Genomic DNA, 14,100 nt, shown 5'->3' on the forward strand with positions numbered 1-14,100 from the left:
GGTCACTCATTGGGAGCAAAAATACTATCACATAACTGCAAGTTTAAGACGGTCCCTAGCACTGACTTGAGCGAAATTTATTGAAACAAAATTTTGGACATTCTGTGCAATATGTAACACCACCTAATCGTGCCCTCAACGAAAAAGAACGTACACGAACGTTGTACATAATTAAAACCAAAAAGTTCCTATGCGTACATGTAGATGAAAATCCTAAACTATATAGCATATAATTTAGTAATGAAGGTATCATATGAAAGGTGAATGAGTGTTGATCCTTGTAGAACACACAATTTACCGATAATTTTGAATACTGAAAGAATTTATGAATGAATTCTAAAATTGAAGGCATAGATAGCATGTGTATAAGATATGAAGTGTTTAGTTTGTTGTATTAAAACTTCCAGTAACCAGTGCTTGCTGTAACGATTTATTTTTAACTGACTCTAATTGTCAATTTCTAAATTTAGTCAAGATATGAGGCAACTTTAATTGTATCTGTTGTATCCTTTATGTCAAATTTAAATGGATAGATCCGTTCAAAATAGTCACCAAATGTTGAATTATTTAGTGAGAGAGAGAATACCATCTTTGCAATGGAAAGTAAAGTTAAAGAATAATGTTAACTTCTTTTAAGTGTTTACATATTTTGTAATCGATTTACATATAACATGTACAAAATGGCATAAACAAGTAGATAAAACTAAGCCGACCGATATCTAGTAATATGATTTGGGCTAGCTCACACTGCAATCATTGCCCTTGTTATTGGTATTGACGATAAATAAAATATACATTGAAGTATTAAAGAAAGGACAAAATATGTCAGATTTTGATTATAAACCAAAACTGCCATATATAACGAACTCCGTGACATCATACAATTTTAATTGGTAACTTGTTAATTCTCTTTTCATTAAATGTTATAGATACGTGTATAAACAAACAATCTTTATAAAGGACAACTCGATATGTCTTTCTATTTACATTTTCAGTATAAGAAATATTTATGACTAAACAATTTTTCAAATATTTCAGCCTTTGGGGGTTTCCCATGTTTCTGATATGAGCGTCACTGATGAGTCTTATGTAGACGAAACGCGCGTCTGTCGTACTAGATTATAATCCTGGTACCTCTGATAACTATTTACACCACTGGGTCGATGCCACTGCTGGTGGACGTTTCGTCCCCGAGGGTATTACCAGCCCAGTAGTCAACACTTCGGCGTTGACATGAATATCAATATTGTGGTCATTATTATAAATTTCTTGTTTACAAAACGTTGATTTTTTCGAAAAACAAAGGATTTTCGTATTCCAGGCATAGATTACCTCAGCCGTATTTGCCACATTTTTTTGGAATTTTGGATCCTCAATGCTCTTCAATTTTGTACCTGTTTGGCTTTATAAATATTCTGATATGAGCGTCACTGATGAGTCTTATGTACACGAAACGCACGTCTGGCGTACTAAATTATAAACCTGGTACCTTTGATAACTATCTGCATCTTCATGTTCATTTGTTCAATATATATATTACACCACTTCAAAATATGCAGTTGTAAATGGTCATATTTGTTCATACTGCGTTATCTTTACATATAAACCAGGCTCCCTTAAATGTATACAACTCATTGTATCATAGATTTTCCACTCTATTCCATAAATGATTGTGTAACAATCACAGTAGATATTAAATGAGGTAAGTTATAACCAATGTATATAAAGCAGCTTCAAAAAGCAGTCTGAATATTTGTTCTATTTTCTCGCTCATAATCAGCATCTACAAATATTCAAAATTACAATTGTAAGTTAAAAATCATTAAAGCACGTTTACTTATTATATGATATCAGTATTTATTTTTTATCATTAAAATTGATATTGTATAGTGTGTCCTTTTATGTTGTAATGTTACACTACTGTCTTTGTTTCAAATGAAGGTTGGCACCTGTTAAAACGTGTGCATGTATGTGCATTTTCATCAAGTCAGGAGCCTGCTGGTTGTCATTTATTGGTGTGGTTCATATATATCTCTCGTTTCGCGTTAGTTTTGTATAGATTAGATCGTAAGATTTTCTGTTTGAATTGTTTTACACGAGTCATTTGCGCTGCTTCATTGCATGTTGTTAGTTATTTGCCAAGGATCCGTGTTGAAGGCCGTATTGTGTCTTTTTAATAATAATTGTTTTAATACATCATCACATGGATGGAGAGTAGTCTTATATGAAGTAATTCTACATATCTATATTATTATGCAAAACTAAAATTAACTACATTATTCCAGAACCGATGCATTTTTGTAACACTAGCTTTTGATATTTGAGATTATGAAAAGGGTATTTGTCGTTGCCTACAAAAATTCAGTCTTATTTGTAAAATATTGCATTCTATATCATTTTTGACCGACATTGATTATGTACCAATTGATTGTATTATTCTAAGCACAATCACTGATTCTGCACATACCACTATCCTGATGAAACTATATGTTACATTTTCTTTTGTAACTCAGGTACACAGACCGAAATTCAGCTTTAAAATGAAATGATAGAAAACAAAAGTTCGATATGACATTGAATGCAATTATTTTAAGTTGATTAAAATCATGAAACATTTGTTGGTCTTTGTATAAAAGTAACAAAACTCGTAAAAGATCAAGTTAAACATTTTTTTTATAACTTTGTTTTCTGGTTAACAAAATGTTAAAAAGCTAATAAATAGTTTGCCGGACCCCGAAATCAAAACACCCGTGTTAACGAACGAGTGACTTTCACATGAACACATAATATCACTAGTTATCAGTTAAAGTAGCTAAAGTATTGATACATGCAAGTCTAGAATTGCCTTGGATATGAAAAGCTGTTATTTGCATTAAACGCAGCAATCTTATAGTAAACAAAATAAATAAGTCTTTTTTGTAAATTCATACATTGATGTATATTGGTGTACTTTGGACAGTGGAATACTACTGTTGCCTTTATTTAGTCATTTCCCCCGTCAAATCAGTATAGAAAATCAGTAGTAGATGCGATGCCAGTTACTGATTTGACAGCATGCCATGTTTGAGGACTTACTTGTTGTTCCATTGCCTTCTTTACTCTTTTTCTTTGATTTTTTTTTAGATTTTTTTATCTTCATTTGTTTTTCATGATCTGGTTTACAAAATAAGTTGTTATGTTAAGATTTACATGAGAAGATTAGTAATGATAAAGGAAATAGGACAAAAATGCTTTCAGCAAGATTTAAAAAATACTGCATGAGTGCATGTTGTATATCAAAAATACGTACTTAAATGCTTATGTTTAATACATTAATTCAAAAGAAAGCCAAATAAACAAATAATATATAAATTGAACATTGGCCTTTCAATCGTAAATTATTAAGAAAAAATATGTCCATGTAATATTTTCAAATCAGATTGCTGAAAATTCTTCCTGAACATTGTTATAATTGATGTAGATTTGTGGTAAAATTTCCTAATTTTAGTGTTTGATTTATCCGAACACATCGTAAATTATTCATTCCAAACAGTCGTCACCAGTTTGATCACCTGTTATCATTAAAATGGAATGTTTTAAGGTTTATGTACCCTTCTGTAGCCATTTTTGTACGAATTTTTCAAACCTCAATTGTATCAAAACTAAAGATATAACAAATAATAGAGATAGGCCATTTAGTACATATTCCAAGGGGAAACTTGATGCAAAGCATTATTTTTTACTGTTTCATTGCATTTAATAGAAAAAGAGGACTTTGTGGCAAATAAATCAAAATTTTTATAGAAAATCCACAGCCTTTAATACAGAGATTTTTGTTATAAAATTTGAAACATAAATTACTCACTTGATTTTCTATGATGTGCTAGTGTTTATTTTTTACAAAAAGTTCTAAGTAACCTGTAAATTCCACAACACCTCGTGTTTAGTCAGTAAAGTCGAGCGCACCCTAAAAGGTGTACTTGATTTTGGCCATATTTATACTGGTCTTAACCAATAACTACATTTATAAACTTGTTTTAAGGAAATTAATGCTAGCACTGCATGCAATAATCCTATATCTATCAGTTATCAAATTGCCAAATATGAGAGTAAAAGGATAAAGGCTGTGGATTTTCTATAAAAATCTTGATTTATTTGCCACAAAGTCCTCTTTTTCTATTAAATGCAATGAAACAGTAAAAAATAATGCTTTGCATCAAGTTTCCCCTTGGAATTAATGGCCTATCTCTATTATTCATTATATCTGTGGTTTTGATACAATTGAGGTTTGAAAAGTTCGTACAAAAATGGCTACAGAAGGGTACATAAACCTTAAGGTTCATCATAACAAATGGACAAATATGGCCGTATTTTCACCTCAAAAACTACTCTGTGTACAGACTTACCTGTTCTGTTTGGAAAGTTTTAATGCCTAGCATCCACTAGATATATAAAAGTTAAATGCATTTTGTGTTTAAGAAAGATAAAATCTTTCTTGGTTTTTGATGGGCATTTTTTTTCCTTTCTGCAGAAGGTGCAAAAATAAACAAACACCTGAATTACTTTGATACTGTCCACTCACTGACTCAGATAAACTCTTTAACTCACCTATAGCTGTGAAGATACCTGGTGTCCATGTCAATTAAGGACAATGAAAACAATACAAACCGGTTTTTTACCTGAGGGAGCATCTCAAAATTGTACCACAACTTAGTCAATTTTCACACCTTTTACATGAAGGAAAAAAATGCCCATCAAAATCCAAAAGAGATTTTATCTTTCTGAAACACAAAATGCATTTAACTTTATTATATCTAGTGGATGCTAGGCATTAAAACTTTTCCAACTTTACAGGTAAGTCTGTACTCAGAGTAATTTTTGGAATGTAAATACAGCCATATTTGTCCGTTTGTTATGATGAACCTTAACAAATGTTATATTAACTATACAAATGATTTAGTGTCAGAAAGTATTAGAAAGCTGACATACATGTAACAATTTCGGAACATTACCAAAACATTCGACATTAGTTTTACTAAGTGATACTGTAAGCATACGTCATTATATATATTTAATTCATTAATAATTAAATTCAGTTATTGTAATTATATAACTTGGTATGCCTATTATTGATTTAAATTGACGGTGTGTTCGATTCATTTTATACTGGTCACTTTAATATGCTAATTAGTTTAGCCCTCGAAATGTTAGTCCGTGCAATTTACCTCGTGTGGTTTGGTCATTTGGATTCAAACCTTACACGGAGCTTGACCAAAGCTATAGAATTTAAAACACAGAAGAAAAGATGAGTATTCTTTTTTAGTTTTAGAATTTAGCAACATTTTATAAAAAAAAATAGCTCAACAATTTAAACTGTCAATCTTGTTTTTCTTTCTTAAATAATTTTAACTTTGTTAAATGCTTTAAATAGTCGTGAAATTTTTCTTTGGTGTTATAACTGAATTTAAATTCTATCATTGCGTAAATTGTCAATCTTTTCTTGGATATTATTTTATATTTATATTTGTAAATTGAGTAGATGGTTATACTTATTGTGCGAGTTGTTATATCTAATTGTTCAACTGTCTTAATACGCTAATGAACATTTACCATGTTATTTAGTCTTAATCCAAATCCAAATCTTGCAGCGCGAAGTAATCGGTGAGTAAGCCACATATTAATTTCAACATAAATGTATACATAAATTCTTTTTAGTCCTCAATATGCATGAAATAGGTGCCACTGGACATAAAGAAAACAATCTATGAATATATGTATGGCAACGAATGCTTTTCACATTCAATGCATTTTGAACTTCAGTCCTGAATGAGATTGGTTTACAGATTTCACTGTATAAATATTGTAACCGATATACAGATATGAATTTACTTTACTTTTATACATACAAGTATTTTAATACAGTGATCTGACATAATTATTTGTTTGAAATTTCTGGAATAAGAATAATGTTATATTATTTCCATTGTTTTTCAGTGCAACAGGTATTTTAGTCCATTAGAATAATTGTTAAAAGGTTGTTGTTTATCTTCATTTATAAGCATTCACTATACATGCTGTATAAGAATAAGAATAGTTCATTAAATGTTAATGAAAAGGGAACATTCTAAAACTATCATGACAATACAAAGACAGATGACATATTTCAAAACTTTTCTTGTCTCTCATGGTACAACTGATTTTTATAGTTTGTTCTTATGTTGTACTGTCACAGGTCAGGGGGGATTGGGCGTCTGCTAACATGTTTAACCCCACCACATTCTGTATGTATGTGCCTGTCCAAAGTTAGGAGCCTGTAATTCAGTGGTTTTCGTTTGTAGATGTATTAAATATTTGTTTTTCGTTCATTTTTTGTACATAAATTTTGCCGTTAGTTTTCTCGTGTGAATTGTTTTACATTTTTCATTTCAGGGCCTTTTATAGCTGACTATGCGGTATGGGCTTTGCCCATTGTTGAAGGCTATACGGTGACCTATAGTTGTTAATTTCTGTATCATTTGGTCTCTTGTGGAGAGTTGTCTCATTTGCAATCATATACCATCTTCTTTTTATACACACACACAAACATATACATTTGTATATAAAGAGTAATATTTCATATTTTGTTTCTTTACATTCAAATGTTAATAAAGTTTTACTTTACATTTTCAATATACCAACTGATGCTCTGAAAAAAAGACTATATATAAAAATCGTCATGTTATGTGACTTTGGACGATAGAATTTCATGAGAGTGGTTGACATTTTCATGCTTTAAGTTTCGATTTTTACCAAAAAACTTAATATGGAGGATTGAAATTGACTAACAAGATGTAAAAGAAGCAAAATAAACAAAAGCTATAACCCAAATGATTGAAAAAAAAATATATATGTTTTATTATTTTTTAAAGAGAGGAAACAGTTTTTCCAGAGTAGTAAAAAATTACCATTTTGAAAATTTACTATTTCTTCGTTGTTATCATGTGTATTGATAAAAGTGATACTGTTTTGAAAATGTCTTCACAATACCTTTAAAATGAGGTAAAGTTTTTTTAAAATCAGTTGATTTAAAAAAAAAAAAAATCACTTTCCGTACCTAATGAATCATATTACTTTTTGTAAACTTTTGCGAGCCATCAAGGATGTTAGTTGACTATTTAAATATATATACTTTTCGATTTAATTGTTTCATAGTTTTCATGTATTATAGTCGATTATAGGATAGAAATATTTCTCATTAACGAAGGCCACTTCAATTGATATTCGGTAGATATAATAATTATTTTCTTTTATGACTTTCGTTATCAATATGATATTATCATTATGTATATACTTGAAATATCTACCACTGGACATTGACAGCCACAATCAAGCATTTGCGGTTTTTTCTACTTTGGTTATTGCCATTGTATCTTAATACTAATTAGTCAATGGAAAAAATTGAAATATTTGTATTTCAATATTGATTCAATTGTTTAATTAAGGGATGTAACATTGACAAATGATATACTATTTTACTAATGCATTGACTAACATTGTAATTAATTGTTTAATCCAGTATGCCGAGAGGAAAAGGGGAGAGAGTGCTGCCAAACCGTGCTGTACGTAGGCAAAATCAAATACAGCTACCGGTAAACAGAAGTCTTCGCCCAAGGAGAGCTGAAATTATAAGACAAAATATAGCCATTCCACAACAGCCGTTAATGCCACCACAACAGCCATTAATACCACCACAACAGCCATTAATACCACCCCAACAGCCATTAATGCCACCACAACAGCCATTAATGCCACCACAACAGCCATTAATGCCACCACATCAGTTATTGCCACCACATCAGTTATAACCACAACAGCAGTTATTACCACAACAGCCGTTTGTACCACTACAGCCAATTCTACAACCACAACTCATTTGAACTTCAAACTTCCTCAGCAGCCCGCTGAACATCAAGTTCCTGATCAGGGATGTGTACACCCAGGGCAGCCCACAGCTCGTAATTCTGTACAAAACGGTGAGATTTTAGTTATACCTACTAGTAATGATGTTGATGTGTTTGTACCACAAAAAATTATAAACCAAATATGGAATTTAGAATATGTTGATTTGGCACAATGACTTTACAAAAAATTTTGTTTCAAATATTGCTCAACCGAAAAAAGTGCTCGGTTTTGATGAAGATGGGGACATTTTAATTGACAGAAACAAATATTCAAAAGTAAACCATTATCTAACTTAGGTGAGTGGACTGAAGGGTTTTTAAATTATATGAAAATTTTATTGCAAAGATTCCCGGAATTGGCAAATGAGTTGATTAGCTACATGACGATTATAAGGGGGTGTACCTTTTGAGAACGTTTATAAATTTGACATGCAATTTCGACTTGTAAGCTCGTGATCATATGCGTGCATGGGACGTCATTGATGGGCAGCTATGGCTTCAGTTTATTGCAGTAGGCATAAATCATGTTCCACAGACATCTTCTTATACTTCTCACACAGTTATTAGTCCTTGCTACGATTATAATTTTAAGGTCGTTTGTACTCGTATGAATTGTGTATACAGCCATGAATTCATGTATAAGATGTAGCCAGTTCCATCCTTCGATGTACTGTACAACTTATTCATATAACAAGAATAATCCTCGAAGTTCTGTAACTTTGGACTATTCTGCTCCTAGGTATCAAAACTACCCTAGGGCACCTGATGCAAACAATTTTGCAGCAAGGTATCAGTCCAGTGCTAGAGCTACAACGCAGTCAAACAGGTTTTTGAATACACATGGAAATTTAACCCAAATACTCGTTTTTCGATAAATAATTAAAGATTTCCCTGTCAGCAGGCAAATGTTCCACGGATGCAATTAAATCATTTCAAATTTTATAATTTTGTTTACAGCTTGCAATCACAGTATGATATTTGGTATGTTTGGTTGTACCCCTGTTAATATCACGGTTTAAGGGAATATGTTGACTGATTACCCCGTTAAAATATTGGCAAATTTATTATATAATGGTTTTAAAAATGGTTTTCGAGCACATCTTACAAGCAAAACATTAAAGTCTGTTTTACATGATCCAAATTTAGCTTGGAAAAATCATGAGTGAATTGAAAAATGGTAGAATTCCGGGGTCTTTTTTGTTATCGACTTATTTCTAATCTACGTGTTTGGAAAATAATTTTAGAAATTATAATGGCATTTCTTATATTTTGGGTGACAAGTTGTTGTCGAGTTCTGTTTTAAATCTCTTTATCGGTAGTGCAAGAGTTATTCAAATACTTTGCTTACGTATCAAATGGACTAAATTAATTTAAAAACTTTAAACATAAACTAAACCTGCATGACGTATGGCCATGCCCCGTTTCACATTTAGTTAATATTAGCTGACATGTTTAAGGATGAATATTCTTATTCCACTGGGAATGCGTACCTTTCAGGCATTAGGTTTAATCATAAGATCAATGGTTTATTGGACAACACTCATTCTTTTATTGTTCAAAAGATGCTCAGTGACATAAGCGACACGTCTGTCGTAAGCCTATTAATATTGGTATATTAACTAGACTTTAAGATGCGCTGAATTTAGTTTGTTATTCAGTATATGAAACATGTTTATTCAAAGCTTCATTTTCAGCTAGAATTTTGGGTTTCTTAGTTTTGGAGAAATTGCAAATTAAAGTTTTAATGAAAATCTTATTGTAAAACGATCCAAGATATAATTTGATGCTTATTCAGGGTCACTTATTATTAAATTTCCTTCTTAGAAAACAGATCAGCTGGGTAATTCAGTAACGACAATTCTGGCAAAGAATAAACTAGTTCAATTTGTCCTGTCCGGTTGATGTCGGACTACATTGTCATGAGACAGATAGATGATGGACATTTTCATACACTTTAAAAAAAGGTTATGTAAGAACAAACCTTGTATAGTTGAAACACTTAATTTCAGGGTACCTGAAAGATATTTGGGTAATTGGTTCTTTTATTGTCATAGGAGCTGTCATATTAAGCTTATAGGTGCATCGTTCGATTATAGATAGTTGGGTGTATTCCTAAATCAGATTCAAGGAGCTCTGAAAACGTTATTTTCTTTAAATGTCCTCATTGTTTGGTTTCCCTTACAATGAATAAAATAGCTTAGATGTTGACAGTATTGCATTTTAGCTGAAGTTTATGTTGATGTTGCCACATGAATATCAATTTAATGAAGTTCAAAGTATTGAATTTAAGTTCACATTGAAGTTTTTGATGTTTGTGTTGAAGTTGATAATAATGTTGAAGTTGATAATATTGAAGTTGATAATAATGTTGTAGTTGATAATAATGTTGTAGTTGATAATATTGAAGATGATAATAATGTTGAAGTTGGTAATATTTAAGTTGATAACAATGTTGAAGTTGATAATGATGTTGAAGTTGATAATGATGTTGAAGTTGATAATGATGATGAAGTTGTTAATGATGTTGAAGTTGATAATGATGTTGATAACATTGTTGATGTTGAAATTGATTATGATGTTGAAGTTGATGATGACATCGAAGTTGATAATGATGTTGAAGTTGATTGATGTTGATTCTTGCTGTTAAATTTGTCATGCGGTAAATTTTATGGCGGATTACAAGTTGTGCAACTAGTTACTCAACTTGTAATTTTGGCGGAATTTACTTTAAGCTGCTATGGACTACCCAGTGGCTCCTGATATAACTTTGTTACTGCTGGATCGTCATCAAGTTTTGATTGACAAGTTGATTGTGTTTCTTTCTTGCAATAAATGCCATGACAAATTTACAGCCAAATAAAACATAATTTCTTTAGTGATTTTGATTTATAGTTTATTTGTTGGATTCATTAATTACATCATGAGGTCAAACAATGAGAATACAGATTTAAACAATACAAGTACACTTACATTTTATCTAGGCCCCCCTTTCAATCGATGTGTGTATATATATATATATACAATAATAGAATTTAATTCAATAATAATTAAATTCAGTTATTGTAATTATATAACTTGGTATGCCTATTATTGATTTAAATTGACGGTGTGTTCGATTCATTTTATACTGGTCACTTTAATATGCTAATTAGTTTAGCCCGCAAAATGTTAGTCCGTGCAATTTACCTCGTGTGGTTTGGTCATTTGGATTCAAACCTTACACGGAGCTTGACCAAAGCTATAGAATTTACCCGCCCTCCCTTTTCCCCATTATGAATATTTTCTGCTGCTTTTCATTTATCGTTTCAGTTTTGAAAGAATGATTATAGAACCAGCGTCATGGCATATATAACAGACTGAGTTTGGAGCTTTTTTGTATTGTGAATGGACAGGCGGAATTTACTTTAAGCTGCTATGAACTACCCAGTGGCTCCTGATATAACTTTGTTACTGCTTGATCGCCCTTCAGTAATTCAATCGTCATCAAGTTTTATTGACAAGTTGATTGTGTTTCTTTCTTGAAACAAATGCCATGACAAATTTACAGCCAAATAAAACATAATTTCTTTAGTGATTTTGATTTATAGTTTATTTGTTGGATTCATTAATTACATCATGAGGTCAAACAATGAGAATACAGATTTAAACAATACAAGTACACTTACATTTTATCTAGGCCCCCCTTTCAATCGATGTGTGTATATATATATATATACAATAATAGAATTCAATTCAATAATAATTAAATTCAGTTATTGTAATTATATAACTTGGTATGCCTATTATTGATTTAAATTGACGGTGTGTTCGATTCATTTTATACTGGTCACTTTAATATGCTAATTAGTTTAGCCCGCGAAATGTTAGTCCGTGCAATTTACCTCGTCTGGTTTGGTCATTTGGATTCAAACCTTACACGGAGCTTGACCAAAGCTATAGAATTTACCCGCCCTCCCTTTTCCCCATTATGAATATTTTCTGCTGCTTTTCATTTATCGTTTCAGTTTTGAAAGAATGATTATAGAACCAGCGTCATGGCATATATAACAGACTGAGTTTGGAGCTTTTTTGTATTGTGAATGGACAGGCGGAATTTACTTTAAGCTGCTATGAACTACCCAGTGGCTCCTGATATAACTTTGTTACTGCTGGATCGCCCTTCAGTAATTCAATCGTCATCAAGTTTTGATTGACAAGTTGATTGTGTTTCTTTCTTGCAACAAATGCCATGACAAATTTACAGCCAAATAAAACATAATTTCTTTAGTGATTTTGATTTATAGTTTATTTGTTGGATTCATAAATTACATCATGAGGTCAAACAATGAGAATACAGATTTAAACAATACAAGTACACTTACATTTTATCTAGGCCCCCCTTTCAATCGATGTGTGTATATATATATATACAATAATAGAATTTAATTCAATAATAATTAAATTCAGTTATTGTAATTATATAACTTGGTATGCCTATTATTGATTTAAATTGACGGTGTGTTCGATTCATTTTATACTGGTCACTTTAATATGCTAATTAGTTTAGCCCGCGAAATGTTAGTCTGTGCAATTTACCTCGTGTGATCTGGTCATTTGGATTCAAACCTTACACGGAGCTTGACCAAAGCTATAGAATTTACCCGCCCTCCCTTTTCCCCATTATGAATATTTTCTGCTGCTTTTCATTTATCGTTTCAGTTTTGAAAGAATGATTATAGAACCAGCGTCATGGCATATATAACAGACTGAGTTTGGAGCTTTTTTGTATTGTGAATGGACAGGCGGAATTTACTTTAAGCTGCTATGAACTACCCAGTGGCTCCTGATATAACTTTGTTACTGCTGGATCGCCCTTCAGTAATTCAATCGTCATCAAGTTTTGATTGACAAGTTGATTGTGTTTCTTTCTTGCAACAAATGCCATGACAAATTTACAGCCAAATAAAACATAATTTCTTTAGTGATTTTGATTTATAGTTTATTTGTTGGATTCATAAATTACATCATGAGGTCAAACAATGAGAATACAGATTTAAACAATACAAGTACACTTACATTTTATCTAGGCCCCCCTTTCAATCGATGTGTGTATATATATATATACAATAATAGAATTTAATTCAATAATAATTAAATTCAGTTATTGTAATTATATAACTTGGTATGCCTATTATTGATTTAAATTGACGGTGTGTTCGATTCATTTTATACTGGTCACTTTAATATGCTAATTAGTTTAGCCCGCGAAATGTTAGTCTGTGCAATTTACCTCGTGTGATCTGGTCATTTGGATTCAAACCTTACACGGAGCTTGACCAAAGCTATAGAATTTACCCGCCCTCCCTTTTCCCCATTATGAATATTTTCTGCTGCTTTTCATTTATCGTTTCAGTTTTGAAAGAATGATTATAGAACTAGCGTCATGGCATATATAACAGACTGAGTTTGGAGCTTTTTTGTATTGTGAATGGACAGGCGGAATTTACATTAAGCTGCTATGAACTACCCAGTGGCTCCTGATATAACTTTGTTACTGCTGAATCGCCCTTCAGTAATTCAATCGTCATCAAGGTTTGATTGACAAGTGGATTGTGTTTCTTTCTTGCAACAAATGCCATGACAAATTTACAGCCAAATAAAACATAATTTCTTTAGTGATTTTGATTTATAGTTGATTTGTTGGATTTATTAATTACATCATGAGGTCAAACAATGAGAATACAGATTTAAACAATACAAGTACACTTACATTTTATCTAGGCCCCCCTTTCAATCGATGTGTATATATATATATATATATACAATAACTAGATAATATCGATCAAGTCCTATGTTAATAATCATCAATTTTATATGAATACAACATCTAATTCAGGAATGTGTTTCTAACGAATATGTTTTCCATGTGATCTAGCAGAAAATAATTTGAAATATGATATGAAACATTGATATCGAATAAACTTACGTTTTATGTACATTTTGATGTCATCAGAATTCCTACATTTATCACACAGAATATGTTCAAGTTGACAATGTCGAATCCCATCTTTTTCAATTTTGATTGGTTCTAAATTATTTGATTTCTACAATAATAACGTTAAACCATCAAGTAACACATAAATTACGTTTCATGTAGTATTTGTCAATTCTGCTGTTCTATCATTAAAAGCCAGTGTACATG

General features: G+C 31.4%; 1 protein-coding gene across 1 annotated transcript in view; it reads right to left on the reverse strand.

Annotated features, from left to right (window-relative positions):
• Positions 1 to 874: 874 nt before the first annotated feature.
• LOC143071667 (semaphorin-2A-like) overlaps positions 875 to 14,100 on the reverse strand; it is a 73,482-nt gene continuing 60,256 nt past the window's right edge. Inside the window, exons 20-22 of the mRNA XM_076246140.1 lie at positions 13,885 to 14,002; positions 3,076 to 3,153; positions 875 to 1,783 (exon numbers count right to left, since the gene is read on the reverse strand). Of these exons, the coding sequence (XP_076102255.1) occupies positions 1,734 to 1,783; positions 3,076 to 3,153; positions 13,885 to 14,002 (246 nt within the window). The 3' untranslated portion in view covers positions 875 to 1,733. The remainder of the gene's footprint in view (positions 1,784 to 3,075; positions 3,154 to 13,884; positions 14,003 to 14,100) is intronic.

The sequence above is a fragment of the Mytilus galloprovincialis genome, chromosome 4 (genome assembly GCF_965363235.1).
Source record: "Mytilus galloprovincialis chromosome 4, xbMytGall1.hap1.1, whole genome shotgun sequence".
NCBI lineage: Eukaryota > Metazoa > Mollusca > Bivalvia > Mytilida > Mytilidae > Mytilus > Mytilus galloprovincialis.